The sequence below is a fragment of the Cygnus atratus genome, chromosome 16 (genome assembly GCF_013377495.2).
Source record: "Cygnus atratus isolate AKBS03 ecotype Queensland, Australia chromosome 16, CAtr_DNAZoo_HiC_assembly, whole genome shotgun sequence".
Lineage (NCBI taxonomy): Eukaryota > Metazoa > Chordata > Aves > Anseriformes > Anatidae > Cygnus > Cygnus atratus.
The window spans coordinates 3092459-3120436 of record NC_066377.1 but is presented as its reverse complement, the minus strand read 5'-3'; the positions used below and the strand labels follow the sequence as shown (position 1 = coordinate 3120436).

At 43.1% G+C, this 27978-nt stretch overlaps 3 protein-coding genes across 4 annotated transcripts in view; all 3 read left to right on the top strand.

Annotated features, from left to right (window-relative positions):
• Positions 1-665: 665 nt before the first annotated feature.
• Positions 666-4730, top strand: MRGBP (MRG domain binding protein). Its single transcript, XM_035547988.2, has 5 exons — positions 666-909; positions 1389-1510; positions 2080-2161; positions 2950-3024; positions 3825-4730. The coding sequence occupies exons 1-5, from the start codon at positions 666-668 to the stop codon at positions 4013-4015; spliced, it is 714 nt and encodes a 237-aa protein (XP_035403881.1). The 3' UTR covers positions 4016-4730.
• A 535-nt stretch (positions 4731-5265) lies between these two features.
• OGFR (opioid growth factor receptor) lies at positions 5266-18418 on the top strand. 2 transcript variants are annotated; one of them, XM_035547989.2, is made up of 9 exons: positions 5266-5569; positions 7467-7520; positions 9932-9979; positions 10709-10771; positions 11075-11159; positions 11528-11606; positions 12099-12165; positions 12438-12586; positions 13618-18418. In XM_035547989.2, exons 1-9 carry the CDS (start codon positions 5354-5356, stop codon positions 14984-14986), a joined length of 2130 nt encoding a protein of 709 aa, XP_035403882.1. In that variant the 5' UTR covers positions 5266-5353; the 3' UTR covers positions 14987-18418. The 2 variants fall into 2 exon arrangements, with proteins under 2 accessions (XP_035403882.1, XP_035403883.1); XM_035547990.2 differs by lacking the exon at positions 7467-7520 and having other exon boundaries at positions 5267-5569.
• A 737-nt stretch (positions 18419-19155) lies between these two features.
• The window catches only part of COL9A3 (collagen type IX alpha 3 chain), a 35244-nt gene continuing 26421 nt past the window's right edge, over positions 19156-27978 (top strand). Inside the window, exons 1-5 of the mRNA XM_035548488.2 lie at positions 19156-19221; positions 20450-20518; positions 24100-24135; positions 24767-24838; positions 25622-25675. Coding sequence (XP_035404381.1) covers positions 19156-19221; positions 20450-20518; positions 24100-24135; positions 24767-24838; positions 25622-25675 — 297 coding nt within the window. The remainder of the gene's footprint in view (positions 19222-20449; positions 20519-24099; positions 24136-24766; positions 24839-25621; positions 25676-27978) is intronic.

Sequence of the window (27978 nt, the reverse complement as noted above, 5' to 3'; positions counted from 1 at the left end):
ATGCCTTAAATGACAGACAAAGCAGGTTCTGTGTTTTTTCAGCTCCTAAGGCATAGTTACCTGTTCTGCATCTGACAGGCTCACACAAAACGACACTGCTGTAACAATGACGGGCATTTTGGTGGGCTGAAGCACCTTTCCCAAGAGAAATCTCCCACTTTGGTAGCAGCTTTGCTCCCGAGGATGGTGATCGCTGGGGTGGCTGAGGCCTTGCTGGCGGCAGGCCGAGCCCCAGGCCCCTCTCCGACCTCCAAGCTCCCCCTTCCCCCTTGGGCTATCCCCAGCAGCAGCTCCCTGGGCTGGTTAAGTTTGGAGCCTCTTACTGCACCTCTGGCTTCTCCCGAGCTTCACTCAAGTAAATGTGAAGTAAAAGCGATACCGCTGTGTTAGGGTTACTTCACGCCCTAAAGCAAAACCCCTCAGGGTTTTCGGCCCTCAGAGGAAGAGCTGCGTGCCTTGCCTGCTCCTCCGGCTCTGCGCGTCCACCACTGACCCAAAACCCCACAAAAACTCCCCCCTGCTCCACTAAAAGCCCCAAACCGGGGCATTTCCCTCCCTCCCCAGCCGGCCTCCCTTCCTCCCTCCAGCCGGCAGGAGCCGCTGCGGGCGGCGGGCGCCGGGGGAACGGCAGGGGGCGCCGGGGGCCCGGCCGCTGCGGCGCGGCCATGGGGGAGGCGGAGGGCGGCTCAGCCGCTGTGGAGAAGCCGCCGCTGCCCGCGGCCGGCCCGGGGGCCGCCGCCGCCGTCGCTGCCGCCGCTGCCGCCGTCGCGGCCGCCGCCGCCGCGGCTGCCGCAGCCCCGGAGCCCGGCGTGCCGCCGGCGGCCGCGGCGGCAGAGGAGGCGGTGGTGGTGTGGAGCCCCGAAGTGGAGGTTTGCCTCTTCCACGCCATGCTGGGCCACAAGCCCGTAGGTGAGAGCTAGGCCGCGGTGGAGCCGCGGCCTCGAGTAGCGGCGGTGGCCGGGGAGGAGAGCGAGGCGCCGGGGACGGGCGGGGGGCGTGTGAGGGATCCCTCTGGGGGTGTCACGGCCCCGGCCGCGCCGCTGTGCTGCCCCTAGCGGCATCTCGGGTCTGCTGCCGAGCCAACCTCCCCTTCCCGGCCTTGGTGCCCCGTTTACTTTCGGGTTTGTTTTTTTCACACAGCCTCAGTAAAAGTTCTGGCCGCGTGGGGAAGTGGTACCAAGTGAGGCATTCTCAGCCCCTCCTCAGATAGCACCTCTAATGCAGGGTGAAAAAACAGCCGGGCTGGGCTGCCCACGTTACCTTTTCTGTGTGATTTCCCTATAATGACAGGATATATGGTTGGTTGGTTGTTTTTTGGTGTATTTTTTTAATTCTGTGGCACAAATAAGATTACTAGTAGCGTTAATCGCACTGAATTCTCACCTCAGGTGTGAATCGCCATTTCCACATGATTTGTATCCGAGATAAGTTCAGTCAGAATATCGGACGGCAGATTTCTTCCAAAGTGATTTGGGACCATCTGAGCACCATGTATGACATGCAGGCTCTTGTGAGTATAAAAGATGGATGCAGGCACACTCGTACTTCCTGTCGTTCAGAAGTTTTGATAGGCCCTAATCGCTGGACCTGACCAAACCCTCATGTTACTGGGAATTACATGTTACAGTGAGGTGATGAAGTTTTTCTTGTATAAGAGTGTGTTAGGTGGAAAGCAATAAAGTGTAAAGTGTCTTTTTTCTTTTTTCCCCTATACTGTGTTCTGACTTTTGGGTGTGTTTTTTTTTTTTTTTATTGCCAAAATGCTGATCTAGCAAACGTTTACACAGGTACTTAACTTAAGTACCAAACAGGGAGGTATACGTGTTTTTATTAAGAATTTGTCAGGATCAGTTTATAGAAATGATCTCTAATGATTATGGTCAGGAGTCATGATCTCAATTATCTTGACCTTAGTAATCAGTTTGACATCAGGAGCATCCTGATTCTCTAGTGTCTCAATATCTTGTTAAGAATTATTTAGCTACTAATTGCACTTAAAATAGTTTGGGATTGCATTTCTAAATCGAAATTATTTATTTTACCAAAATCATTCATAAAAATCTTTCTTTTCTTTCTAAGCATGAATCAGAGATTCTTCCATTCCCTAATATAGAAAAGAATTTTGTTCTTCCTGATGAACTGATTCAAGAAGTGAGAGAAGGTAAGATGTGATAGCAGTCTCTTTCTGTTCTTCTAATCTCATTTTAGAACAAGTAGTTTAATGGAACTCACAAAAAAGAACATAATAACATGCCAATACATGGCTATTCTTTCATTCTGGTGTATTAGGTGTATAGATGAAAAAGAGGTATTGAACAGATACAACAATATCTCTTGAATTTTTAATCTGCTGACAGAAGGAAACTATCAAGGAAAGGATCACACTGCCTGTGTGGTTCATATTCCCCACCTATCTTTGATTCTCCACTGTAGGAGATAGGCTAGTAGGTAAGATAGGCCTTTGGTTAGATTCCATACAATATTTCTCATATTCTTAAATATAATATAAATGGGATGTTAATATGGCACAAACAGCTTCTGTTTATACCATTTAGATTCAAATTCTCTTTCTGGGTGTTGGCAAAAGATATTTTAAACTACAATGAAATGCTTCTCAATTACTAGGTGTAATAAACTTTATACTAAAAATGCAGTAGAGAATCATATCTAAGAATTGCAATATGTTTTGCCTAGTTAGCATTTTACTTTGTCCCTATTACTAATTTCAGTGGAACTTTTTTGCCGTGTGACATGCGCCTTGCTCTTAGTATGGTTGGACTGTTAGCTACATTTCTCTGTCACGGGACTGAAGAACATTTCTAAATTAACGCTGAATGTTGAACTGAATATTTGTGTACACTGTGCACATATGCTGAGGCTACTAATCCAGAAAACCTACATATCGTTCCTCAAAATGATCTAACCATTGCTTACTGATCATTCCTGTAGGAAAAGTAATGATTGAAGAAGAAGTGAAAGAGGAAATCAAAGAAGAAATGGAAACACATGCAGGTCCAGAAGAAGGTAAATTTGTATCTCTCTACTGTGTAGTATGAGAAAAAACAACTATAAAAAAACAACTCTGAAAGAAGGTTAAGCCCAGTTTTAGCAAACACAAGTAATCTGTGATAGGATCTCACGAGAGAAATTACTCTCTATAAATCAAAAAAACAAAAGGTTACAAGACTGTATGCTTAATTGGGAAGGAAGGCGAAGTGGTTGTTTTTTCTTCTTTTTTTTCCATTTTATTTGCATCGTCTTGTTTCTTTTAAATGAAGCTTATTTTCTTAAGATTTTGAGTAGAATGAAGTCAAACATGAACAGTAGCGATCCTGCTATTACCGTAACAGACCAAGCCAACTGTTAACTATGTATTTTCGTAAAGTTTACATCAGAGAAAAAGTGGTGTTTTAAGAGTAGGTGTAATAAAAGATCTAAAAATGCATTTTAAAGGTATATTAAATTTCTCATTCTGGATGTTCAGGCATGCTTGGTATCTATAATACCAAATGTAATTACCATTGCTGATTATAAATTTCATAGATTGGTCCTATGTTGTGTAAATGTTCCTATTTAGTATTTTAATTTTAAGTAGTGTTTTATTTCACTTTTAGCCTGTCAGTATACATGCCTGTCTTTAAAGCAAATAATAAAAGCACGCTGTGCCTTTTGAAAAAGTGAGAATAATACTTAAAGTGTCCTTAAATATGCTAAGAATTGATTGGCTTGAAAAGTTTTATGTAATATAAAGAAATTGGATATCAGTTCTTGTTTACCTGTGTGTATAAGTCTGATCTCAAATCATTACTTTGATCCTATTTCAGTTTTTGCACCCTCTGGAAGTTTAGGAAAAACGACTGAAAAGCCAAGCAGCAAAGAGAAAGAGAAAACTTCATCAGATTCTGGGTCCAAAGAAGGATCTGATAAAAGGAAGCGCAACAGAGTCACTGAAAAGGTCTTAAATGCAAACAGTAATCCTTCTAGTCCAAGTGCTGCAAAACGACGCAGAACATAAAGCTGTGAAAAGCAGAAGAAATTAACGATGGAACATTTAAAAACAAATAGCAGGATAGTCATTATGTCAACTTTTTCAGAAAGGAGAAGATATCTGAGCCAGGTACTCGAAGAATCTGCACATTGGCTTTATGCATACAAGACTTTGCCTGTCTTTCCTGATTTGTTTGCTGGTTGGCACCAAGTAGCCGAGCGATGGCTACCTTCTCAGGGCGTTCAGGAAGGAAGCTGGCAGCATTTAGTGGTTTGTGTGTTTGTAACAGTTGCTGTGTTTGCATTTCCAACCAGAAGCACACACTGTGTCGGCGTAGTTCATGAAACAAGTGTTCGTCATAACACAGAGCCTCAATTCATGAGAAGTATAGGTTATTTCTGTAACTTTTGAATTGCTTGGTTTTTGCTTTTTTTATTGTTGTGAATATCACAGGCCCTCTACGGGCAACGTTGTTTGGCCATTTTAATTTATGCAAACATAGCGTTTGTATCAAATGTCTGAATTTGTTGTTTCAGTAAAACTAAAATACTTTTAAATACAGCTAACTACTGTGTTGAAGTATTCTTTCACACTGTTTGCTGGAGAAATGTCAACTTTTACCTTTAGCGATGTAACTATTTTCCATTTTTACGATTTTATACACTGTAAGTAAAGAGAAAATGATAATGCCTGTAGAGAGAATAATTAAGAAGTGTCCTAAATAAAGCATCTGGCGGCATCACATGGTTTTGAAAGGGATCAGCTGAGCTGTGCCTAAACTTGGGGGTGTTGCTTCATCCATTTGTACTACAGTAGTATAAAACTGGGGGGGTTTGTACTTTGTTATTTATTTTTAAAGCTGTTTTATTAAATGTTAAGTGGAATTGGTGTTGCAAAGCATTAACCTTGTTCTACAATGTAAATTTTTACTGACATTGTAATGCTTACCTTTTATATGCCAGAACACTATGATTGAAGTTAGTAATTTTGAGTGGTGAAAAGATGGACCGCGGCCAACAAAGACACGTGACCAGGCTGAAATATTACCGAATTTGTTCCACCGCATTACCTGTTAGTTAATAAAAGGAGTTCTTTCTTAATCTGTCCGCATTGCTTGCGCGGTGAGGAGCCCAGCACCCACGAGCTTACATTTCACCTAATGGCGTGCTGGGGTTCCCGGACCCTCCCCCCCGCGGTGCCGCCGGCTGTGAGGGGCAGGGCCGGGGCGGGCGCTAGAACCGCGATTCCTCCTCCTCTTCCTCCTCCTCTTTTTCTTCATCCTCCTCCTCGTCCCCCACGTGCTCGGCTTTGTGCCGGCCCTGCCGCCCCTTTCGCTTTCCCTTTCCCCGCCCCGCTCCGCTCCCCATGGCGGCCTGGCTCAGCCTCAGGCTGGAGGAGGCCGAGGCAGGGGCTGAGGCGCGCTCATGGCAGTACGACTCCACTTGGGAGGAGGACGACGACGACGAGGAGGAAGAGGAGAAGGAGGAGGAGAAAGAGGAGGAAGAGGAGAAGGAGGAGGCTGGCGATGAAGACCGGCTGGAGGATGCGGAGGAGCCGGCGAGGGGCTCCCGGCAGGCCCAGGTGGGTCACGGCGGGCCTGGGGGGGGTCGGTGAGTGCCACAGGGGGGACTTGGAGGCCTCAGCCCGCGGCCTCCCGCGGCCCTAGCCCCTCACAGCCCTTCCCTGCACCTGCCGAGCCCTCCCGCCGGGGGTTTTGGGCCCTTTTCTCCTTACGATTCTAATTTCCAGTCAGCAACTGGAGCAGCTTAAACGGCTTGTAGGGAGCAAAAGGTGTTTTGGGTTGTGGTTGCTGTTCTGGCGCTGGTCACTGGCTTTTAATTGTCCTGGTGAAACAAATCTTCAGCCCCCCAAAAGACAGCCCGTTTGGAAATGAACTGTGCAGGGAAAGGTTGTGAAGGCAGAAGTGTGCTGGGACTCTGTAGCTGCTTCGGTTTCAGTAGGCTGCGATGTGCTGGGTTCTCGTTTTTTTCATTGCTGTTCCCTGCGATCTGGGTGCTTTATGTCGTAAATACAAGTTTTCTGTTCTGTTTTGTGCCAGCCGGCTTACTGCACTTCAGATGGACGCTGGTTTTGACTTTCAGACATCTGTGTTTTTCAGCAGCTCTTTGGTTTTAATCGTTTTTGTTAGTATCCTAATCTTTCTGCAGGGCCTTTGCCTACACACTTTCATGCCATCAAGAGCCATCACATCTGTTCATTTACAAAAATGAACTGTAAGATTTTATTTCTTGTAGCCATTTTTTTTTTCCTATGGAGCATATAATAGAGCAACTCTGAAAATGGAAAAGATTCACTGGTGTTCTAAAAACTGCAGGTACGTGTGCAGTTATGATGAAAGCGCTGCAAAGTGTAAACACTTGTCTCCATTGCCTTAAAATAGTGTTAATTTAGTGTAAAAAGAACTCGTTGATTTTAACTAAAGTTCCTAAATTTAGCATCAGTGTTCTGAGTGTCATCGACTTCTGCAACATTGCTTTGCAAATGCAAAACTGGTTGTTCTCTGTTTTTCTCAGTTGAAACCCCTTACCGTTCATTAATGTAACTCCTCCCCTTTCAGGGAAAGCGAAACTAGTTTTTTTACTTTAGTTTCATTTCAGTAAATTGTTCTCAGAATAGAAATAGGCAGATAAAGCTGTCTAATTAATACACTGTTAATGGAGTTTAATACTGAACTTTAATGTTTTTTTTATAAATATTAAGTGAATAAAATAATCTAATTTAAAAAAAAAAATCTGTGCAACATAGTATTCCAAACAACGGTGACTTCATACCATAACATGCCCTCTATACTTTGCAAACAAAACAAAAATGTTAATGCAGGTGTATGTGTACATTTTCATGGGATTTACTGCAGAGAACGTAGTTAGGCCTTAGCTATGTGTGCAGATCTGTGAAAGGTCACAGATATTTCAGACAGAATAGCTGTAGTACTGCAGAGAAAATCCTTGCTTGTTTATTTAAGTGACTTGTATTGTTTGATGGCACGCTGTCAATTTCCTTTTGTTCATGTTTAAAGCTCCAGTTTTGTGTACAAGTTCTAAAACCTCATAACATGCCTCTCAAACTTTTAGATTATTCTTTTTGAATGTGTTTGTTCTTCAGATTTTTTTTTTCCTAGAGCAACTTCTGGACTATGACAACAGTAAAAAGCAAGGACCGTTTTTTTCACTCCAGTCAGTGGACTTTTCAAACTTTGCCTTATGAAGAAGGATGTTGTCCCTGAGACTTATGGAGTATTGTTCTGCATCTTTAAAGAGGAGTTCTTCCTTCGGTGGTGAATGTGTAATCACCTTTATCTTTCAGTGCCTGATTTTTTTTTTTTAAGGGGAGTGAGACTGAGTACAGAAATATCTGCTATCAGTTATGCATTTACAACCTGCCTAAGGCATGAATCAGTTTCCAACATAAGTTCTTACTTCTGCTTGTATTACGCTAATTCTAATTCTTCTCCCCTCAGTCTAGCTGGTGTGCTATACTCCAGAAGCTACTAAAGTGTTTTTTCAATAAGGAGGTTAGAGTTTTTTATTATTATTTTCACTACACGCTTTCAAAGCCTTCTTCAAACTTTACTTCTGTGTTTGCATGTCACTCGCGTCTCTGCAAATACTCCAGATTTGCAATCTGAAATTCCTGCAAGTGCATCATTTCAGCTCTTTCACCTTCCAGTACTTTTATCTTCTTCTAAGAGAAGTGTAGAAAATCTTGGGGTTTGTGCTCATTTTAAAAGTTTCCTTAGTCTGCTGTAGTGCACGGGGTTCATGCTCCATTGCGCAGAGCCATGTAACAAGCCCTGTAGTTCTGCCTTCTCCTACCTCTCCACCAACAAAAGGCTTCAATTGCTCCTCAAGGGTTCTGTCTTCTTTCTTGTTCCTTTGTCTTGTTGATACTCTGCGTGTTCTTTCATCACCCCTTCCATGGGAGTTAGTTTCCATTTTCCAGCCAAATACTGTCTATGTTACCCACTCTAGCTTTGTTCTCTGCTTTCCTCGTACTCTTCACAAAGCAGTACACGTTCTGATTGATGCGTGGCATTGCTGGAGAGGGAAACCTACCTAAAATTGCTTGACAGAGTTGTGAGAAATAAGGAAGTTTCATTTATGCATACAAGTTTGTCTTGCACTTCAGTTTGTGTCCCTAATCTGGAAAGAAAGGGAAGGTTATGTTTCTGTGTGGCTTGAATTGAAGTTTATAGAGACCCAGGAGCAACACCTCCATGGACAGATGAGGAAGTAAAGAGAGGAAAAACTCAGACGTCTTGTTCTTTCTATTGCTGTGCTCCAGCCTGCTTTCTTCCTGGATCTTCTTTCTAAACCAAGTTATATAGAAGTAACGCAATTGTGTGAGGTGCTGTTTCTGTATCTGTGCTTACTCTTCAGCAAACCACTTCTTTCTCAAAATTGGAGGCAGTTGATTGTCTTTCCCAGCTAACTGTGTTAAGGGACGTTATTTTAAACTCTTAAGCATAAAGAATGTCTGTAAATTGATTCCCCTGTAATTGGTAGTAAAGTTCTCATTAATTTCACATGTATCAGGATTTCATCTGTGGATTTCAAAACTTAAAATTAAAAGCATTGAATTTCAAAGTGCTAAATCCTAGTTTGTGCTTACATCTTGAACAAAAGAATAATACTGACATTCTGGCTGAGCATGTTTCTCAGTCTCAGGTTTGCACCTGCATGTTTTTTTTTTTTTTTTCCAAGCATTAACTGTGTAGCAAAGCTTTTTATAGTTATGTGCATTTCTAACCGTTGTGTTGCCAGAATAGATCACAGGGATGGGCACCAGTGCATGGATCGCTAATCTTGCGTGGGCCGTGTGGCTTTGGGAAATTTACTGCAATGTAGACAGACGTTATTTTAAGACATCACAGGTTATGACACTTTTTTTAAAAAAGTGTTTTTTAAACTCTTGTCACCAAAATACAGGGGAATCATAGCATGTAAATGTACATTTAAAATGTAACTTTAAAAATTCTGTGTTGATCACCTCCCTCTATAGATAAGGCTTTGATCTCTCTACTGCTGTCCATGCTTCGTAAATTTTAACAATCAACAGGTCTGTTGAAGGGATGACTTCGTTACAAGGAGGTGTTACAAAATCTAATCTTGTTCCTGCATTAATTAATGGAACCAGTTATCAGTGTTCGCTGTTCAATAGGAAGTGATATTCTTTTTCACTTTTCTCTAGGCAAAGGAGGTTAAGAAGTATCCAGTGAAGTTTAAAAATAACTCAGGAGATCATTGGCTGCTTTTTTCTTCTAAGTTTCTTGAAACACTGATTTTGCAAGATTGTGCACAGCATATCCCTGTTTCACAAAGACTGCTCCTGTTGTTGGCTGGTGCTGAACTCTAACTCTGGTGTGCTCTGTATTGGCAGGATACTTCTGTTCACAAGCAGCCTCGTTCATTTTGATAGTTCTGCCCTGACATTTCGGAATGCTTTTCAGTGGTTTTTCATGGTTTGGGACCAGATGGTTCAGCACATAGCAAGGCTAAATCTGTATTGCTGATGAATTGTAACAAAATCTGAAGTAATCCACTTAAATATAGGTACACACACATACAATTCAGTTAAAATGTATTTTAAGTGATGTCATGCTTGCAACTTTTACTTCCACAAAGTTCAGAGGAAGAAAGGAAGCTGTTCTTTGTGATTTCAGTGTAAATGCTACAACTGAACTGAATCCGGCATATCTGTGTAGTAAGGAGAACCTGATACCTAATTGTCAGGTGAATGTGGCTCTGCAATTTTTTTCTATAGGAATTTCAATTATTAATCATGTGAATTCAGCTGTAACTAGGTAAATGTGTCACTTGGCAACTAATAGGAATCATGTGAATTACTGCTGTGGGTATCTTCATCTGCTATATATTTATTTATTTGGTTTCAATATATTTCCTACTAAATGCTTTCTCTTTGTAGGAGCAAAGAAGATTAAATTTGTCACCGTTGTCTCAGATGGGTTTTCAGGTAGGCGTGGCATAAAGTTTTGTTACTTGGAGAGATGAGCAGTAATGAAGATGATTGTTACAGGAATAAAATAAATCCATGATGTGACCATGTGGCTCTATTATTGTTCACTGTCTAAATCAGGATGATGTCACATCAGCAAGGCTGTTCTAGATTAGGAAGCAAAGATGAAGAAAGTTTCACTTTAATAGCATCTAGAGGAAAAAAGAGTCTTGAATAATCTTTCTGTGTCTTGAATTCAACAATTTGAAGTATGATCTCTGTCATGACTAAGGTATATAGTGACTCAGAGACAAACAGATAAAGGTTTTTAAAAGACGAACTAAAACCTGAGTTAAAAAACAAAATGAGATTTTATCATTCAGGGGCTTTCCAGCCAATTCTGACCGTTTCTGTAGGAAAACCTGTCTGGGATAAAAGATAACCATAAAACACGAAGACCCTGATTAATAAGACTGGGAATACAAACAAATATTTTGGTTCAAGGAGATGGTGTTAACATCTTGTAATCCTAAGTTGCCTTCAGGAATACAGGGGAACAACTACAGTAGAAACTGGCTGTTCTTGGGGTGCTGGGACGGCAGAATGGAGGGTGCAGGGGAGGAGCATGCATGAGAGATGCTGAATTCAGTTCTTTCCGTTTGTTTTTTTTTGTTTTGTTTTTTTTGTTTTTTTTTTTTTTTAGAAGACAACTTTATTCTGCATGTCTGATTTGTCACTTTTCTCTAGTTCTCAGGCAGGCGCAACTGGGATGCAGCAAGAGACTTGCAGAGATACAGGCATCATTACCCGGTATGGACTAAATGATAACGCACCTCTCTTGTGGCTCTTCCTCATTGCACACTAAGTTTAGGAACATGTTCTAGGTTTGAGGACACCCATTTATCTTTACATTGACAGGCTCAGACCTTTGAAGGATTAGTTTGTGAGGGGGAAGGGATAATGTGCATGTGGGTGCATCAGAAACAAGCTGTTATTTCCCAAAACATTTCAAGGATTTAGCCTGTGCTGGGAACATGAGGGAAGGAAAGTAAGGAGAAGTGTTGAAGTGGATACTGCATTTTAAAACAATTGATTTCTTGTTCTCATCTCCAGGGTTTGATAGAATCAGAAAATGAGGAGGAAGAACAGATGTGGAACTTGAGCTTTTACAAAAATGAAATTTCTTTTTTGCCTCAGGGTGAGTACCTTGCTTGATGACTGCTCAGTGCAGCTCTACTGCAGCTGTTTAAGTTGGTGGAAGATTAGTGTGATCTGCGTGGGACAACTATTAAAAAAAAAAAAAAACAAAACACGTGCACACACATGCCCAAAAAAAAATTCCCTTAAAAATGTTTTTGTTGCTGCTGTATGTTCCTTAATTTTTGTTTGCTGGTAGAATACTAGTTGTTTTTTTTCCTGACTTCTCAGGATAGTTGTCTAGTAGAGAAGCTAATGTCTGTATACTAATGCCTGGCTATGGATTATAGATCACTTTGGATGACTGGCTAACTTTTAATTTTCATTTGGTGTTATTTCTTCTTGCCTCACTTTTTTTTTTCTCTTCAGGTTTGCATATTGAAACTCTGCTTGAATTGTGGTGGGACAACTTTGAAGTTCTGGAAGAAAACCATTCGTACATACAGTGGTAAAGTGCCTGCATGAATATAATGCCTTTTTTAAGTCAGTTGTATATGCATTGCTGAATTTGGCTTCCCAATAGACCAAGAGTTACTCTTGAGCTCTTGACTGAGACTTGTCAGGTTGTGGGTATTATTTTTTTTTAATTTTTTTTCCAAATTCTTTTGGAAGCAGTGCTCTGGAAATCCTGAAGACAGATTTCCAGTGCAGCTGTGGCAATAGATCTCAGTTGTGAATGGTCTTCTGACATACTGCAGAACAAAATATGGCAGTGAGAGATGCAAACAAGGAAAGTATGTTGTTACGACCTGTGTGTACAATTATTTTATGGAATGGATTTGTCATGTAGTGAAGTACTTTCATGCCCATAAGTGTATGAGCTCTCCAAGAGGCACCTGTGATAGCGCAATTATTGGAAAGATTTGAGTTTTAACGAAGTGGGTTCCCTGGGCTGGGTGTCATCTTTGCTCATCTAGGCTGAAAACTTTTTTCCTCTTAGGCTATTCCCTTTACGTGAACGTGGGATGAACTTGCGTGCCAAACCACTAACGCTTCAAGAAATTGAGGTATTTAAAGCTTTTTAAAGAATTTTCCCTAAATGACTTATATTTGAAGTCTAGCTTTTTTTTTTTCCTTTGCTTCCTTGGGGAGCTAATGTGAACAGGGCTTGCTCAAGTGCTGTTAAGCAATTGTCTGTCTTGTGTCTGTCTGCCAGTTGCTAGCAGCAAATGAAATGATGAGTGATATAATTAATCTGTGTTTAAAATTCAAATGCCACTTAATGATGCAGGTAATTAGAGAGTTGCAGCTTGTACTCATTGGTTTCCCTTGTTTTCAGGCTTTTAAGAAATCTGAGGAAGTCATGGAAAGGTTTATACGCGCTTATCAGCTCATGTTGAGATTTTATGGAATAATTCTGACTAACCAGGAGACTGGAGAACTCAAGAGAGCAGAGAATTGGGCTGAAAGATTTCAAAACTTGAACTGGTGAGTCTGTTTATACTACTTGTCATTTACTACAGCCATGCACTTTTTTGAGAAGAAAAAAAAGTCAAAGTCAATAAAATCTTCAACCCTTGACGAATAGAGGCTTTTGTTGATATGAAGGCTAGCTAGTTAACATATACTTAACTTGTCTCAGCCTGTGACTGTATGTTGTCACACTCTGTCACTTGATAAAGATGCAAGTACAGTAAGTAAACCAGGTGAGACTGATTTTTCTTCTGTGTTCGGTGCAGCTGTTAACAGCAGGCATTTTTCTTGTTGGTTTCCTAAAGGATGAAATCTAGGTTTGGAGATGCTGATATTTGTTCTGCAAGTACTTGTGTTTAAATATATATTTTAAGCAGAAATTACTGAAAGAATTTTAAAGGTAGTAAAGGTTCCTTTGCGTTCTGCATTTAAGCTACAAAATAAGAATGTATCCATACGCTTCCCTGATTGTTTATAAAGCTGCCTTAAGCTGTGTGAAAGGCTTTGAATTCTTGGTTGAAAAGTGCTCTGCAAATCATTGGTAATGTTATGTTATTGCAGGTCTTATCATAGAGGTAGTATTAACCTTTAACACCACTAAAGATACTGGAATATTAAAGCCTAAAAGGACTGGCTCATGAATCTCTGGCAGCATCTTTACTTGGCTGTGTTCTTAAACTTTTGTACAGTCTTACCCTGTAGATCGCTGTCAGGGACAGGATATTGGGCTGCATGGGCTTGTCTGTCTGACCTGATATGGGAGCATTTATCTACTCATAGATGATGCAGAAAGTCAAAACATTTCCAAGCAGTTGAGGCATTTATTCCAAGCAATCCCAGAAGGGCTAGAAAGGTACTGTTGAAGGTAGACAGCTGCAACAGATGCATTAAAATTAAGCCGGGCTGTACTCTCATCTGCACTGTGAAGTAGCCTCTTACAGATCCCTGTCAACAGCACACAAAGCATTCTGCAGGTACCCCAGAGGCTCGTTATGACTCGAGGCTTGTAAGGCTGTCACTTAACTTTGCTCATCTGTTTGTCTCAGGTTTAGCCACAACAATTTGCGGATCACTCGCATTCTGAAGTGCCTGGGGGAGATGGGATATGAACACTATCAAGTGCACTTGGTAAAGTTTTTCCTAACTGAAACTCTTGTTAAGGAGACGTTACCAAATGTCAAGAGAAGTGCCTTGGATTACTTTCTATTCACTGTCAGAAGCAAGCAGAAGAGAAGGGAACTAGTGCACTATGCGTGGCAACACTACAAACCTCAAAGCAGCTTTGTATGGGGGCCGCATGACAAACTCTCAAAGTACAGACCCCGCTCTGCCAAGTCACAGCTGCACCAAACTGTTGGAAGTAAACAGGAAGAACCTGGTAGAAAATGTGATGATTCTGTGGAAAAGGGTCAGAACCCATCTCTAGAGGAAGAACAGCAAGCTGGAGGTGCTGCAGACTTGTGGCCTAAAGCGAATGAAGAGGACACGAGAGAGAGGTTAAGTGAGTGTGTTTCAGAGGGAGGAGATGGTGAAGATGAGAAGGAAGCTTTGTTTACCCAGCAGGAAGAGAATGATTTCAGCAGTAAGGCTGAAGCGCAGGGTATGGCAGAGAATGATTGTGCAAAGGAGAGCAAGAAGAGAAAACTGGATGCAAATACGGCAGACAATATAAAGAGTGGATCATTGAAAAGCCCTCCTGATATTGAGAAAATTTCCCGTAATCTGGGTGAATGTGCACTTGATGCAGAAATCTCCCCCTCAAGTTCCCTCTTACAAACAGAAGAGGGCCAGGAAACGCTGAAAGAAGACGATGTGAACACCAAAGACTTAACAGTGCCAGAGACTGCTGATGCCACCGTAAAACGGAGGAAAGTTGATAAAAGAACACACAGAAACAAAACATTCAGCTTGGCCATAAACCTGAACATGGGGCTGCCTGCCCGCAGTGCCCAGTTGCATCCACCTGTGTCAAACGCAAAGGCTGAAGAGGAAAAAGTTGGTGAGAAAAAAACAGCTGTGGAGGAGATGGGTGAGAAGGGTGGGGGTGACACAAACAGTGGGGCTCTGAGCTGCCCAGCTGGTTCCGTGCTCCCTAAGACTAGCTGGACGTCTCCATTAAGTGACGGCTTGGAGTCAGGTGCAGATCAAGTCACAGCAAAGAGTGACCAGCACCTCTGTGATAGCATGCTCCTGGGAAGGAAAAGTGAGGCAGATGGGATAGAACAGCATAAAAGGGCAGCGAACGCAAGTGAAGTAGAGGAAGCAAAAGCCACGAGCAAGAAACAAGTTCCAGGGAGTCTTGAACAGAATATGGCATCCACTTGTCCTGAACAAGACAGTGCTGAGCTTGCAATACAGAAAACTGATAACTCTGAGCATGCAGCAGAACCTGATGAAGAACAGGTGGCAGAGTGAGACTGGCATAGCAAACACTTGAGCAAGCAGAGATGAGATTGCCCTAACTGCTGGGAGCTAGCTTTACGGATCTGTACACCACAGGTGCATGGAAAAATAAACTTTGTTTGGACTGATCCAGGCTAGACCCTGTGTCACTTTCAGCCTTCCACACTTTTTTATAAGTCATCTGTAGTGATTTCATTGAGAACGAGCTCTTGGTTACCCTGAAAATGAGTCGTCATCCTAAACAGGCTGCGTCCTGTTCCTGTTTCTGTCTGATGTTCAGAACTATCATGGAGCAACAGGGATTTTTGCACTTTGCTTTGGTTCTGGTGTGTCCCTTTTCAAAGAAGAGGGAAATTAATCCGATTCCTTGTTTGAACTAGAAAAGTATTTATAAAACACACAAAATTTACTGTAAGATAGCATGCCTGATTTGCCAGACCTTTGTGTTTCTATTTCTGCTTCTATTACCATGGAACTTCTTTATCATTTTGCATCATGTGGGAGTGTAGTTGCCTCTCCTCCTGTAAGAAAATAGGTTTGAGTTCAGACTGGGATAAAACGTGTGGCCATAAGGTGTCTCTGAACAGTATTAACCTGTGTGTCCAGATACTGTTCTCCAGGGTGCAGAAACGTTGGGTAACTGTTCCCTTTATCCTCAGCAGAAGTTGCTTCTTAGTGCTTCTTAGATTTGCTAAGAATACAAATTGTCTGGTTTCTAAGAGAAACCTTCGGGCTTTGTGTAAAGCTGACTGGAGCTCTTCTTCCCTGTCTTTTTCCACCACCTTCAGGAGCTTGATAGTCTTCCACAGCTATTTATGTCCGCTACTAGTTCAAAGGTCTCTCTTCCTCGATTGCTAAAACAGAATAAATAGTTTTTGTCACTGCATCTCTTCAGATTTTGGTGTTGCTTTGAGATGGCCTCCGGGGCTATCTTTCCTGCAGGCCTGCTGAACGCAGCTAGCTGTCTCAAATCTCACCCGCTTCCTAGTTGTGGCAGGATTGTTCTACCATTAATGATCAGCATGTCAGACGGCGAGGGCACGTTCGAGTGCAGCGTGTCTGCTAACCACTTGGGGCTTTGTTGTGGGCCGCTTAATTGAAGCTTTAATTGGTGGGGGTACGCTTGTCTGGTTCATTGATTTACAGCCCTTAAGAATTTACTTTCAGCCCTTGCCAGCTCCTTGCCTGCCTTAATGTTACTGACCTCTCTGCTAGCTGTTCTGCCTGACTTGTACAGGATTCAACCAAGTCTGAAGGAGCACTGAACAATTTAGCACTTTTGCTCCGTGAGGTTTACAACAGAGGACGTGTTTCATGAAGCAGAGGAAACATTTTCAACAGCCAGAAGGTCTGGACTCGCTGTTTGCCCAGCTTGTTTGTTTTAGTTTTGGGGTTTTCAGGTGCTGTTTGTTTTGTGTAGGGGATGGCTAGGGGCTTGCTTGCCTCATCAGAGAGCAGATGCAGTAGCCTGTGCAATGTCAATGTCTTTCCTCTCTCTGCTACAGCTCTTCAGAAGTTCATCTTTCAAGGAATTTGATCTGTGATTGGCCTTCTCAGACTGTAGGCCCTGGTGCAGCATGCCACATCCATGCGTGTGGGGATAAAAAAAAAAAAAGTCTGCAAGCTTCTTATTTAATGCTCATGGTCACACACATGCTGGAAAAAGGCTTTAATGTTTTTTAAATAACTTTCTTATGAAAAGATGGTGTTAAATTGCCAATAAGAATACTTAAATACAGATATAAATACTTGAAGATGTGGAGTGAAAATTCTTTAATAAAAGATAAGTAAAAAATTGTTAATCATGGCTTTTGTACAGATTTATAGTAATTTTGTTATTTAATGAAGTTTTCATTGTGAACACATGCTCAGTCGGGGCATAGCTCATAAATCTGGTGTGGTGATGTTCAGTTTCTTTTGTGTTTAATGGGGTTTCACTGTGAGCCCTAGTCTGGAGTGCTCAAAACGAGCTGTTCCCTACTGTGGCCAGTTCAGAGTTTCGGCTGTAGGTGTTTGCAGCGAGTTCACGGGCTGTATTCTCCAGCACTCGGAGCTGTATGACAGTGTTACATTAATGTCACCTATTAAAGCATGACTTCAATGCATACCGGTTTCCTTACGTTTTTTTCGTCCTTGAGGGCAGGACATGGCCGTGTGCCTGGTCTGCCAGCCTACCCTGTAGCCATCTGCTGCTGCTGGGGCACCTTTAGCATTTCCAAGCACAGCTGGTAACGCCGAGGTCTGGTGGGCTGCGTTAACGTTGAACTGCTCCTTATTCCATCTGGAGGTGGTGAGCAGTTCTCCTCCGCTACCGTAAAACGTGGCTAGTGAGTGTTTGTGGGGAAAAGACGCTCCCCAATTCAGGTTTAACGTTGTGCTGCAAAATGTTTCAATATGCCTTGTCTTGGCTCTGTGCTGGCGTTCTCCCAGCTGTGCATTGGGAAAGCCGTGGTGATGCTCTGTGGAGGAGCAAACCAGGGCTTTGCTTAGGGCTAGCAGGCAGGAGGGCAGCTCTGCAGGGGGTGTATGGGGGCTTTAGCTCTGCTGGGCCCTTCTCTTTAGGACACAAGCAGAGTCTCTGTGGTAAAGACTTGTGTAAGTCCCTGTGTCCATGCAGCTGTGCTCCCCCTGCCTCTGGAAGGAGTTGGGGACTTCGAGATGAATACTTCCAGGGCTTTTCCCTTTTCCCTCGCAGGCTCAGCTCACAGCAGCCCTCCAAGCTCTGGCTTACTATGAGCAAAGTGCAGCAACCAAAGGTGCTGGAGCACACATCGATTTGTGCTCATCACTTCCTGCTGGGTCATCACTTCAGTAAACCCTTTTGGAGCTGAAGACGCCATCCTTCCCTCGTCTTGCCCAACAAATGCATGTTGCCACAGAGTGGAGCTGGGGAAGATGATTTGCTTTGCCTTCCCTCTTGCTCTGTGTGAAGCAGTTCCTGCAACCACTGCTCTCCCTCAGTGGGGTCTGTGGTGTCCAATAAAGCATTTGGTTTACTTTGAAGCCACCAGAACACATACAGATACACATTCCCTTTCTGTCCCCAGCTGCCTGTTCCAGAAATTCTGGCAGAGACTAGGTAAATGTTTGAGCTCTCCGTCCGCTGTCAGAGCTGGTGGAATATTGGCTGCTGGGGAACTGGACAGGCGCTCAGTGTTTGCTCATACAAGCCTCCTGGCAGAAGGATGTCAAACCGAAATCCACTACTTCATTTTTAAAGCTTTGCTTTTCCATTTCTGCTCTCTTGCTAACCAAATGAGCTGCGTTATTTCAGTCCTGATGTGTATTTCCACTGTCTCTCCACTTGCGAGCTCTGCTTTGGATGAAGTTGTCTTTAACTGATGAAGTATGAAACTATTTGTAGGAGGTGTTTCTTTGTTCTGTTTCAAATCCCCTAGCTGGTAACTGTCACGCTTCCTTCCTTGTAAATATTTCAAAGGCAGTTCTTTCTCAGTTTCTTGCAGCTCCAAGAATTTCTCCTCTTTTTTCTTCCTGCTCGTGTCTCTGCGATCATCTGTCCTCTGGTCAGGATTCATCACTTCCTCAAGAAATCACCTTGGCTTTCTTTGGATCTCCATGGAGAGAAAAAGAAACTAAAAACAACCAAACAAAAAAACACACACACAAAAAAAAAAAACACGAACGTGAATGCACTTTTGGTGCTAACAAACCATCCTGCAAAGCAGAGAGTGCATTTAGCTGTAATTCATCTTGCACTTGTTACAGGTATATTAATTCCTCTGGTGAAATTGAGTAGCCTCAGATGCTGGATGACTTTCCATCTGTTACTTTTTAATCTGCCCAGCACTGAGGTGGTGATGGGCTTTGAGAAATGCCCCAGCTGAGACCTAAGGAGCGTATTTGTGTCTCTAGCTGGAGCAGCTGAATTTTTCTCCTGTGCGTGTCTGCTCCCTCCCTGCTTGCTGGGGCTGCCCAGCAGGGCATGAATGAGAGCTTCTCTTCTGAGGGACTGCTGCTCCCCCTCCTGCTCCCACCTCCTTGCAAAACCTCCTCTTGCCTCGGAGCTCAGCCCCTGTTGCCCGAGCTCCTGAGCTCTGCCCCTCCAGCTGGAGCCGCAGGTTTATCTGGAGGCGAGGACTCGCATCTGTAAGCTAAGACCCAGGAGGAGAGAAACCGTTTGGCTGCCCAGGAGAAACGAAGAGAGGCAGAGCGTGGGCACGATGACTGTATTCCCCACTCTTGGGCTCCTCTTCCTTTGTCAGCTATTAGCCACCACCTCAGCTCAGGTAAGAATTTCCTTTTACGTTTTATGCTTAAGAAACGAGTCCAAGGGAAAGATAAATTGCAATGTGCGTATGTTATAACTGCAGGATTAAATGTGGCAGTAGGCAGATTATTAATCTATAGTTTATTTAAAATGTGCAGTTTGCTAGGCACTTTGTATGAAAAGAGCTATTTGCATACCTGCACAGGTAGGCTTTTAGTTTTTATCCTCGTGTGTGGAATCTGCTGCTTAAGCTTAAAGTAAAAAGTCCTGTCCTCCTATTCAGGAGTGCAGTTACATGAGATAAAGCCTTGCGAAAGGGAAACCTGTTGGTATAAGAGAAACAATTTTCTTTTAGAATGAATAATAAGTTGCCAGTGAGGCTAGGATGTCCTGATCTGGTCCTTCATGAGTCAGAGAATTTCTTATTCCTTCCCTCAATTAATTTTAAAATTTTATGTTTATGAAATAGTATATTTAATCCTTATTCACTTCAGCCATGAAGCTATATTAAACTTCCCTGAATGGTGTTAATGTTATTGCCTGGGGAAGTAACTCCTCGGTGAGGTTTTTCGTTGTGTTAGTGAGGAATTTTTGCAGTCTGGCTTGGGAATTCAGAGCTGCCCTCATCTGCTGCAAGCAGAGCTGCTTCCACAATGGAACCTTTGTTCACTAAAGCAACAGCAAGTTGCTCTCTGGAGCCCTCTCCATACAGAAGTCATTTGTTGGACCTTTATTTCCTTTCCCCCACATCAGACCTCCAAAATCCCAGATTTTCAAGTGACGTCCTGCTCAGAGAGGAGACTTTCCCTTTCTCATTCTGTCTTGAGCAGTGTCTGGCTGCTCCATCAGCCCATCAGACTGGTGCTGAATGATGCATTTTTAATGCCGAGCACTTTGCACCTATTTTCCATGGTCTTTGCCTTTCCCCCCCTGCCCAAAATGAAGCATTCCAATAGGCAGCAAGGACCAAAGCCTAAACAACCAAACTAGTCTGCTTCCCAGCAAGCAGGTCTCATTCCCAGCACAATAAATGGGCTGGGAGCCCTGAGGATGTGCTCAGTCAAAAAGGTTTTCTAAAGAGCCTTGTTCTGGTCCTGAGCTCCTCCAAGTCCACCCGGGATGGTGGGGGGACCCTGCGGGATGGGGTGGCTGTGGGACTCAGACATGGCTTTCTGATTTAGTCTGTATGTTTCTTCTGATGCAAAAATACTCTTCTCTTTCTCTTCACCCCCCCCCAATCCTTTCAGAGAGTAGGACCACAAGGCCCTCCTGGACCCCGAGGACCCCCTGGACCATCTGGCAAGGACGGCATAGATGTGAGTGCCATGCGGCAGAGGGCAGGCTCAGCTGAGGGTGGGCGAGGGGTGGAGCAGAGCAGAGCGAGCTGAACAGAGAAGGGCTTCTTGTTCTTCAGAGCCGCAGCCTTTGGGCCATCCGTCACAGGTAGATGGACCTGGAGAACCAGCCCATCTGCAAGAGACCTTGTTCTGCAAGGGTCAGAATGGTGAACAGTGGTGCTGAGCGGCCTCACTGTCTTTGCAGGATCAATCCCCTGTTTTGAGAGAGTTAAGGACAATCCTAGTGTATGCACAGGGATTCACAACCATGCCTGCAGAGCTGCATATTTCTCTTTCCCTGTGTAGGAAGGAAGGAGAACAAAACACGGAAGGTTGTGTGCACAGGTACAACGTGCACCAGTGTTACTGCACGTTGTGTAGTTCTGAGAGAGGTTTATGTGATATTTCAGAGACCATATTTCTGGAGAGCCTGAAGAAACTCTTAATACAGACACTGCTCTTACTTGTATTGGTTTTATTCCAACAGTGTAAGTGTGGCTGTGGCTAATTTACGTTGACATTCGAGAGGTCAGAATCTGACTCGTGTTTCCAGATATGAGTTGCCTTTAGTGGCCCAAACAGCAAATGAAACTTTTATTTCAGCAGGCAGTTCCTTAGATGATCATGTCCTGCATAGGTAGAAGACTGTACCACAGGAGTTACTGGAGGAAAAATAGCCTTGGCCTATTACTTTTAATTGATATTTCCATAGAGGTTCTGTGCATCTGTTGGAGAAGAACTGTACTGTGTTCTGTAGCTGGCAATGGATAAGGGCATCAGATGAATCTTCAACATATCAGTTACAAAAGACCAGGTTTCCATCTTGTTATTCAGTTTGAGTAGTGCTCGTCTCCATAAGCTGCTTATGGACTACAGCAGAGTTTGGTTTTTTAAAAGTTCATCCGAAGTAAGTTTCTTGCACTTGGGCCTTTAGGCAGCCTTGAAAAATTCTATTCATTCCATGCAGGTCATTTTCTTTTGGATAAGAAGGTAAAAAAGATATATTAGCTCCCCGGTAAATGGTGAACAAGGAGCTTTTTTGTCTGCAGTGGTGAGCTTTCATGGTGGCTGTGTGAGCAAGGCTGGGCTGAAGGGAAAACCGCTGATTTGCAGCTATTCCCTCTGAAGTGTCCTTTCAACTAAAGGAGATATTTTTTCTGAAAATCTCACTCAGATTTTGTAGTAGTTCAGATGTGGTACCTCAACAGTTTCTCTCCACTGTTTTTCATGATAAAAAGCCTAAGGGGACACCCTGGAGGAGGGCAAAGGATTCATGTTCCCATTAGCTGCAGGGAACCTGTGGAGTCACTGCAGCAGGACATCAGTGTGGCCAGCGGACTTCAGGACAGGGTGGCTGGTTTTGTATACCGAGGGAAAAAGATGAATTATGGGAGGAATGAAGCCCTTCAAACTTCAGGTTGTGACCAACTTCTAGGTAACAGCAGTTGGAAAGAAACAAATCCCCATGATTGTGTTGTTCAGCCGCTCTTTTCTACAGAATATTTACATCTTATTCTGGAACTGCATCGATATCACTTCTGACTGCTTTTGGAAACAGGAACCCAGGGAAATGTTGGTAACGTGAATCTACACCTTTTTATCCACTGCTAAAGCTTTGGAAAGCTCCCTGTGGGAAAGGATCAAACACCTAATTATTGTGAAGAACCTACTCCTAATAAATCAAACTGCTGAGTAAAGTATTTAAGACTTGGAGTTTGGACTCCATGGGAATGGTCTGCTATTTGAACAGACCCAAACGACATCCCTCCTACAGATGTAGGTCAGTTCAGGTGTCCTGTTAGCGTGAGCTGTTCAGGGACGGTTTCTGCAGTTCAGTCAGACATTTAGACCTGTAAGGAATTACACAGGAGAAGAGAGTCAGAGCCGTGGCTAGCGTTGAGCACATTCAGGCAGCCTTCTTCTTTGAGGGATACTGTTTTTGTGGCAGTACCTTCCAAAAAACTACACCATATATAATCCAGCGCTGAATGGAGAGGAACATGTGGAGCCCAAGCAGTAATGTCAATTCTACCACTGCAAAGAATGAAACCAGTAGTGGTGAGCCTTTTTTTTTTTGGAGTCAGAACTCTTCTGGACCTTATCAATGCAAATTTTCTAAATTCTGTAAGCCACTCCAGCTGGATTGTCTTCACAGATGGCTTTGGATGAATGCTGTGTGGGAAGAGTCACTGAATGGTCTTTGAGATTGATAAATGCTGCTGAGGTGCTCAGCAGTCCCTTACCATGGGCCTTGAGCCGTTAAGTGGTGCATAACACACAGCTGAATTATTCAGGAGCTCTCTGAACAAACCTTCGATGAACCCCATAAGAACAATTTCTAGAAGCTGCTGCTTTCGTTCCTGCCTTTCGGTAGGAGCTGCAACATGAAATCTTTTATAATTATAGCCTTTAACATGCTTCACAAGCAAAATCTCTCCCTTCCAAGAATAGAAACAGCTTGTTGTGATCAAAAGAATTAGCGACGAGTTCCTGTGAATTATTTCTGAGAATGTAATTCTCCAAATTGCTAATAAGCAATTGTCACTTTTGAAAAATCAAGCTTTATTTTTTTCCAATTTTCATCTCCTGGCTTGACTTTAACACAAACTTGCTAAGAAAGAGTAAACTTCCTTCCCGAGCACCCAGGGGAACGCTTCCTTTTGCTGACAGTCTTTGTCTCTAATTCCCAGTGATGTGGCATTTGGGGTATAAACACTTATTAGGCTTTTGATTCATTTGACTGAAGTTCTGGGGCTCCTGCCGAGTACTGCAGGGGTCCACGACGGCAGGATCAAGGTTTAAGATGGTCCCAAACAGCATTTGCTAATGCTGTGACCTTGCTGTATGGATTGCCATCGCGTCAGCGAGGAAAAATGCAAAGGGCTGGAAATGTAACGTGGTGAAGGAGGGGGCGAACCACCTATGCTGCCATTTCTAGCTGCCGTTACAAACCATTCATTGCAAAAGAAGTGCTCCTTTCATTTCCTTGGCAAGGCACCTTCCCAACCTACGATCATGATAGCTATTTATGGAAAGCCTGTGGGTAATGGACAGCAAAAGAGTTTCTTCATCAAGCCAGAGGACAACATTCCATCTGTGCGGTGGCCCTCTGGTCTGAGCATTGATCAGTTACCAACGCCGTGAGTAAACCCTTGCCTGAGCAAATCAAGGCAGCCAGTCTTGTGGAGAGCCCACAGACTTCGCAGTTGCCGACACAGTAAATGCAGAAACCTGCTATAAATTCCATGACTTTGCTTACTGCCTTTTAACTTCTAATTATCAGCCCCCCAGTGGGGGTGGTGTTATTTCTAGCCTGGCAAGGTTAGTAACTGGGGATGTGGGTCTCACTAATCTGCTATTGTAGATGTGGAAAAGGCTATCCAGGTTCATCCTGCTCTAGGAGGTGATCCAGAACATCACCTTTATCCCACTGAGTGTGGTAAATCTTGGAGCGGGCATGAAGGGAGAGATTGTGTACAGTTGGGAGCACCACGGTTGCAAGAAGTCATCAGAAAGGAGAGGTTCATCGCTAATACTGACGTCTTTTCTCTTTTGTTTAGGGCGAGCCGGGCCCTCCTGGTTTGCCAGGCCCACCAGTAAGTATTATCTGGTTGATACCATCTCATTCATCCTTTTAAGGAGTAGTACCACACAAGAGTTAAGACTTAGTGGTTTGCTTTCCTCTTCAGCTGCAGCAGAATTTCCATAAGGGATGCATAGGAGCAGAGGTACTCAGCACTGGTCCTGAGGACAAGCACATTCTCCTGCTTCATTGCTAGAGGAGGATGTGCCTGAAATAAAGCTCACTCATCACCAGTATAACAAAAACTGGTGCCTAACCATAAATGTGTGGTTATTTTTGGCATTGTTTTGAATCTGCTTTAGCTCCTCGATCTGTCGAGTGATGCTGAAAGGTGTGCCATGCGCCACAGCTCTTTGCTTTGGGCCCTGTATCCCATCCCTTTCTACCTCTCTACTAGGAACAGCTTAAGGACAACTGTATGTGGAAATGATTAATAGGGTTGCAGAGACCTGAGCCAAAGCACTGAAACGCATTTAGGATTTGGATATGGATTCATGACAAGTTTCACCTCTTTGGAGAAATTTTTCTGTGTTATTTGGTGTAAGATTAAGACGTGAATAAATGAACTTCCATATTGTAATCTTTATCAATATATGCTACCTTTCTGTTGCTATGATATAAGATTTGCCTGTTCTCTGATTCAGGGGCCAAAGGGTGCACCAGGAAAGCCTGGAGCAGCTGGTGAAGCTGGATTGCCTGGCCTTCCTGGAGTAGATGTGAGTATTTTGTCATCTTCTCTTAGTGTAAATATTTCATATAGGCACAGATGTTGTCCTAAAGTGTCTCATCAACTTTCTCTGTGTCTACTGGAGAAGCAAAGTGGGTACTAGGTCTACATATCTGATGTATCAGGAGAAATGTTAAGAGTTGAAAGCGTCTCTAGATTGAAATAAGTAGCACGAGAACAATTTAGAGATATATAACTGCTAGGATGGCACTGTTACAATGAAATATTGGAGTTCTTCAGAGGTGCACTGGGCTCTTCTGTAGAAATATGGGTTTTTGATGGCATTTCTGGAGTAAAATCATTGAGCCTGATTTTAGAAATCCAGTCTTGTTTATCAGTTTGAGGTCTGCTGGTCACTGCCCTGGGTTTTTCCCTAAAAATCTGGACAGGTGACTGCACACAGTGAAATTTTCACAGCTTACCAACTTACTGCCATGGTAACTGACTATGGGTGAGGTTTTAGTACACTTTCTTTTACTTCTGGCTGGGAGGAAGCATTTAGGCAGCTTCCACGACTAAGCTGAAGGACAACAGCTCAATAAACTCCAGTAACAAGAGCACTTGGTAGTGTTGATCCACACTTAAAATGCGTAGGGAAAGGTGCAGATAATTGGCTTCTAGTCCTCTCCCTTGTGCTTAATTACAGAGAGAAATAAAGTGGTTAGGCTTTGCTGAGAGCTTGGCATACGGGTGATTTGTGATAGTGACGGGGATTTGCAACAGCTCTTATCACTGTGCTTCTCCACCTTGACATTTTCTTTCACTTCCACAGGGTTTAACGGGAACTGATGGCCCACCTGGCCCAAATGGGCCTCCGGGAGACCGTGTGAGTACCACATTAGATCTCAAGTCCCTTTAAATGAAACATTGTCATTGCCTGTGTTGATGACTTCTAATTCCTTTGTGAATTGGTGACTTTTGGGTGTTGATGACAGTGGCTTGTTTATCTGTAAACCCTCGCAGAATGCTTGGACCCTTGAAATGAAGCCCCAGATGGCTTTTCTCTAGGCAGGGCATGATAGCCATCTTTCTCTCACATGGGTTTGAATGTGCTTGGATAGCCTCGGTGGGAATACTAATGCAGAACAGCTCTTGTAGTATTTTGAGCATCTAAAAAGTTCCTTGAAGCAGGCAATAGACTTAATTAAGGAGTTTATCAAAGTGAAGCTATTCTGGCCTTTATTTTCATTCTGAGTATGCAGCTCTGTTATGATTATAGTTACTGCTGCTGTGTATTACTGTTTAAACTTTTACCTTTCACTAATTCTGGGGCTGTCCATGTGGTTGGCATTATTAGTTGCTTTGGCACAGACTTCCCTAGCCAGCATAGCAAGAAGAGGTTTTGCTTGCTTCCTGCACATTACAGCTCCGCTGAGGGGACACCCCAGAGACAAACTGACTGCCTGAGATGCTCAAGATGTCCTTCAGACCACCTACAATGGGACATTACAAGGAAGACACTTAGGCCTCCATTATGACACTAAGAACAAAACATAAGTGAGCCATTCAGCCCAGGTGTTATCCAGCATGGCTATCTGTTGTCTCCCAGTGCAGAGAGAGAAGGGTTGCATCCAGAACTGGTCCACCATCCTCTTGAACTTGGGGCTGTAGTGATGGGCTGACAATCATCTATTTTTTTGCCCAGGGGAGTCACCCAAAGTTTAAAACTGTGAAATTGTCTCTTTTAGTTGAAGAAATGAGTGGTAGAGCCACGTATCTTTGATACACTCTGCTTCCTTTCCCATGTGCAAGGCTGTTTGCTTGGCCACTGGGGAAGTCAAACCCAAACATCTTGGTCACAGCTCTGAGTCTCCACCCATCAGCACTGCACTAAAACCCCTCTCCTGCACTTCTCCTTAGGCCCACCCTTCTTCCCAGAGATCCAGGGCTGCCAAATCCCGACACCTCAGGCTGCTTGCGGCAAGGGTCCAGTATCTTCTGGGAACTGATCTTTGATTTTTGAAACAGAATGATTTGGGACCACACACAGAAAACTGAGGAGTTTTGTGCCCTTGTTTCATGTTTGGTGGTAATAACTGCCCATGCCCACTTTAGCACACAAACTCCTAGTTTGCAGGGTAATGAAGCAGATAATTTCTGTGCACAAGAACTTCCTCTTCAGCTATTTAGTGAAAGCACACAAATGCTGCTTTAGCACACAGAGTTAATGTAACTATGTGCTCTGATTTGACATGCTTTCCCTTGTCCTGTAACTCAATCTGTCAGCATGGGGCAAATTTGGGACTTGCCGTTTATGGGAGCTTTTCAAGGTCAATGGTCCATCTGGAAAATTGTTTTAATTGGTCTAATAAAAGCCTGGAAAAAGAAAAGAAGCTCTAAAAGCTCTAGCACCCTAAAAGGGCAGCATCATTATTCTGAGTGACTTTCTTCTGCCCAAGTTTAAGAACATATTTAGGTCTTGCAGGAATTGCTGAAATAAGCAGGTGTCTACTGACTGTTGTGGGATTGAATTCACACTTAACACTATGACTTCTTCTGAATAAGTATGTATTTCTGAGTTGGGGACAGAAGGTGTTTGGCATATGGAAGTGGGCTCCTAGAAGACAGTTTTTAGTAATATATTATTGCTAAACATTTCCTTTCCTTTGCATACCACGTTTCAGTCCAGCAATGATTCATATCTGTCCAGGGACAAAGTATTGTGCAGCTGGCATAACAAAATGGCTTTTATCTTTAATATTCCTGTTGTTCACAGCATGCATTAGCTTTTCTCATGGTGCTGTTTACAGACTGATCAGATCAGGCCTATTTGTTTTTTTGGTGTTTTGTTTTGTTTGAATGAGCTGGGTTTTAACCTCACTGCTAGATCCTGATGGCTTTCATTGGAGAGTTTTCAAAAGCCATTTTGAAGTTTGATGCTTTACACTAAGAGCAATGAGGAAAACATCAACAAGTCAGTGGTTTTCTAAGCAATTGACAGTGCTGGTGCTCTAAAATCACATAATTACTCATATTTATTTATGAATTCATAATGCCATATTAATCAAGTATTTCCTGTGCTCAGTAGTTGTATATTCATAAAACATATTAAAGTGGAAAATTATGGTAAGATTGTTTTCTAGTCAAAAGAGAAAGAACATTGTTATCAGGAGAATGAGTTGAGTCAGA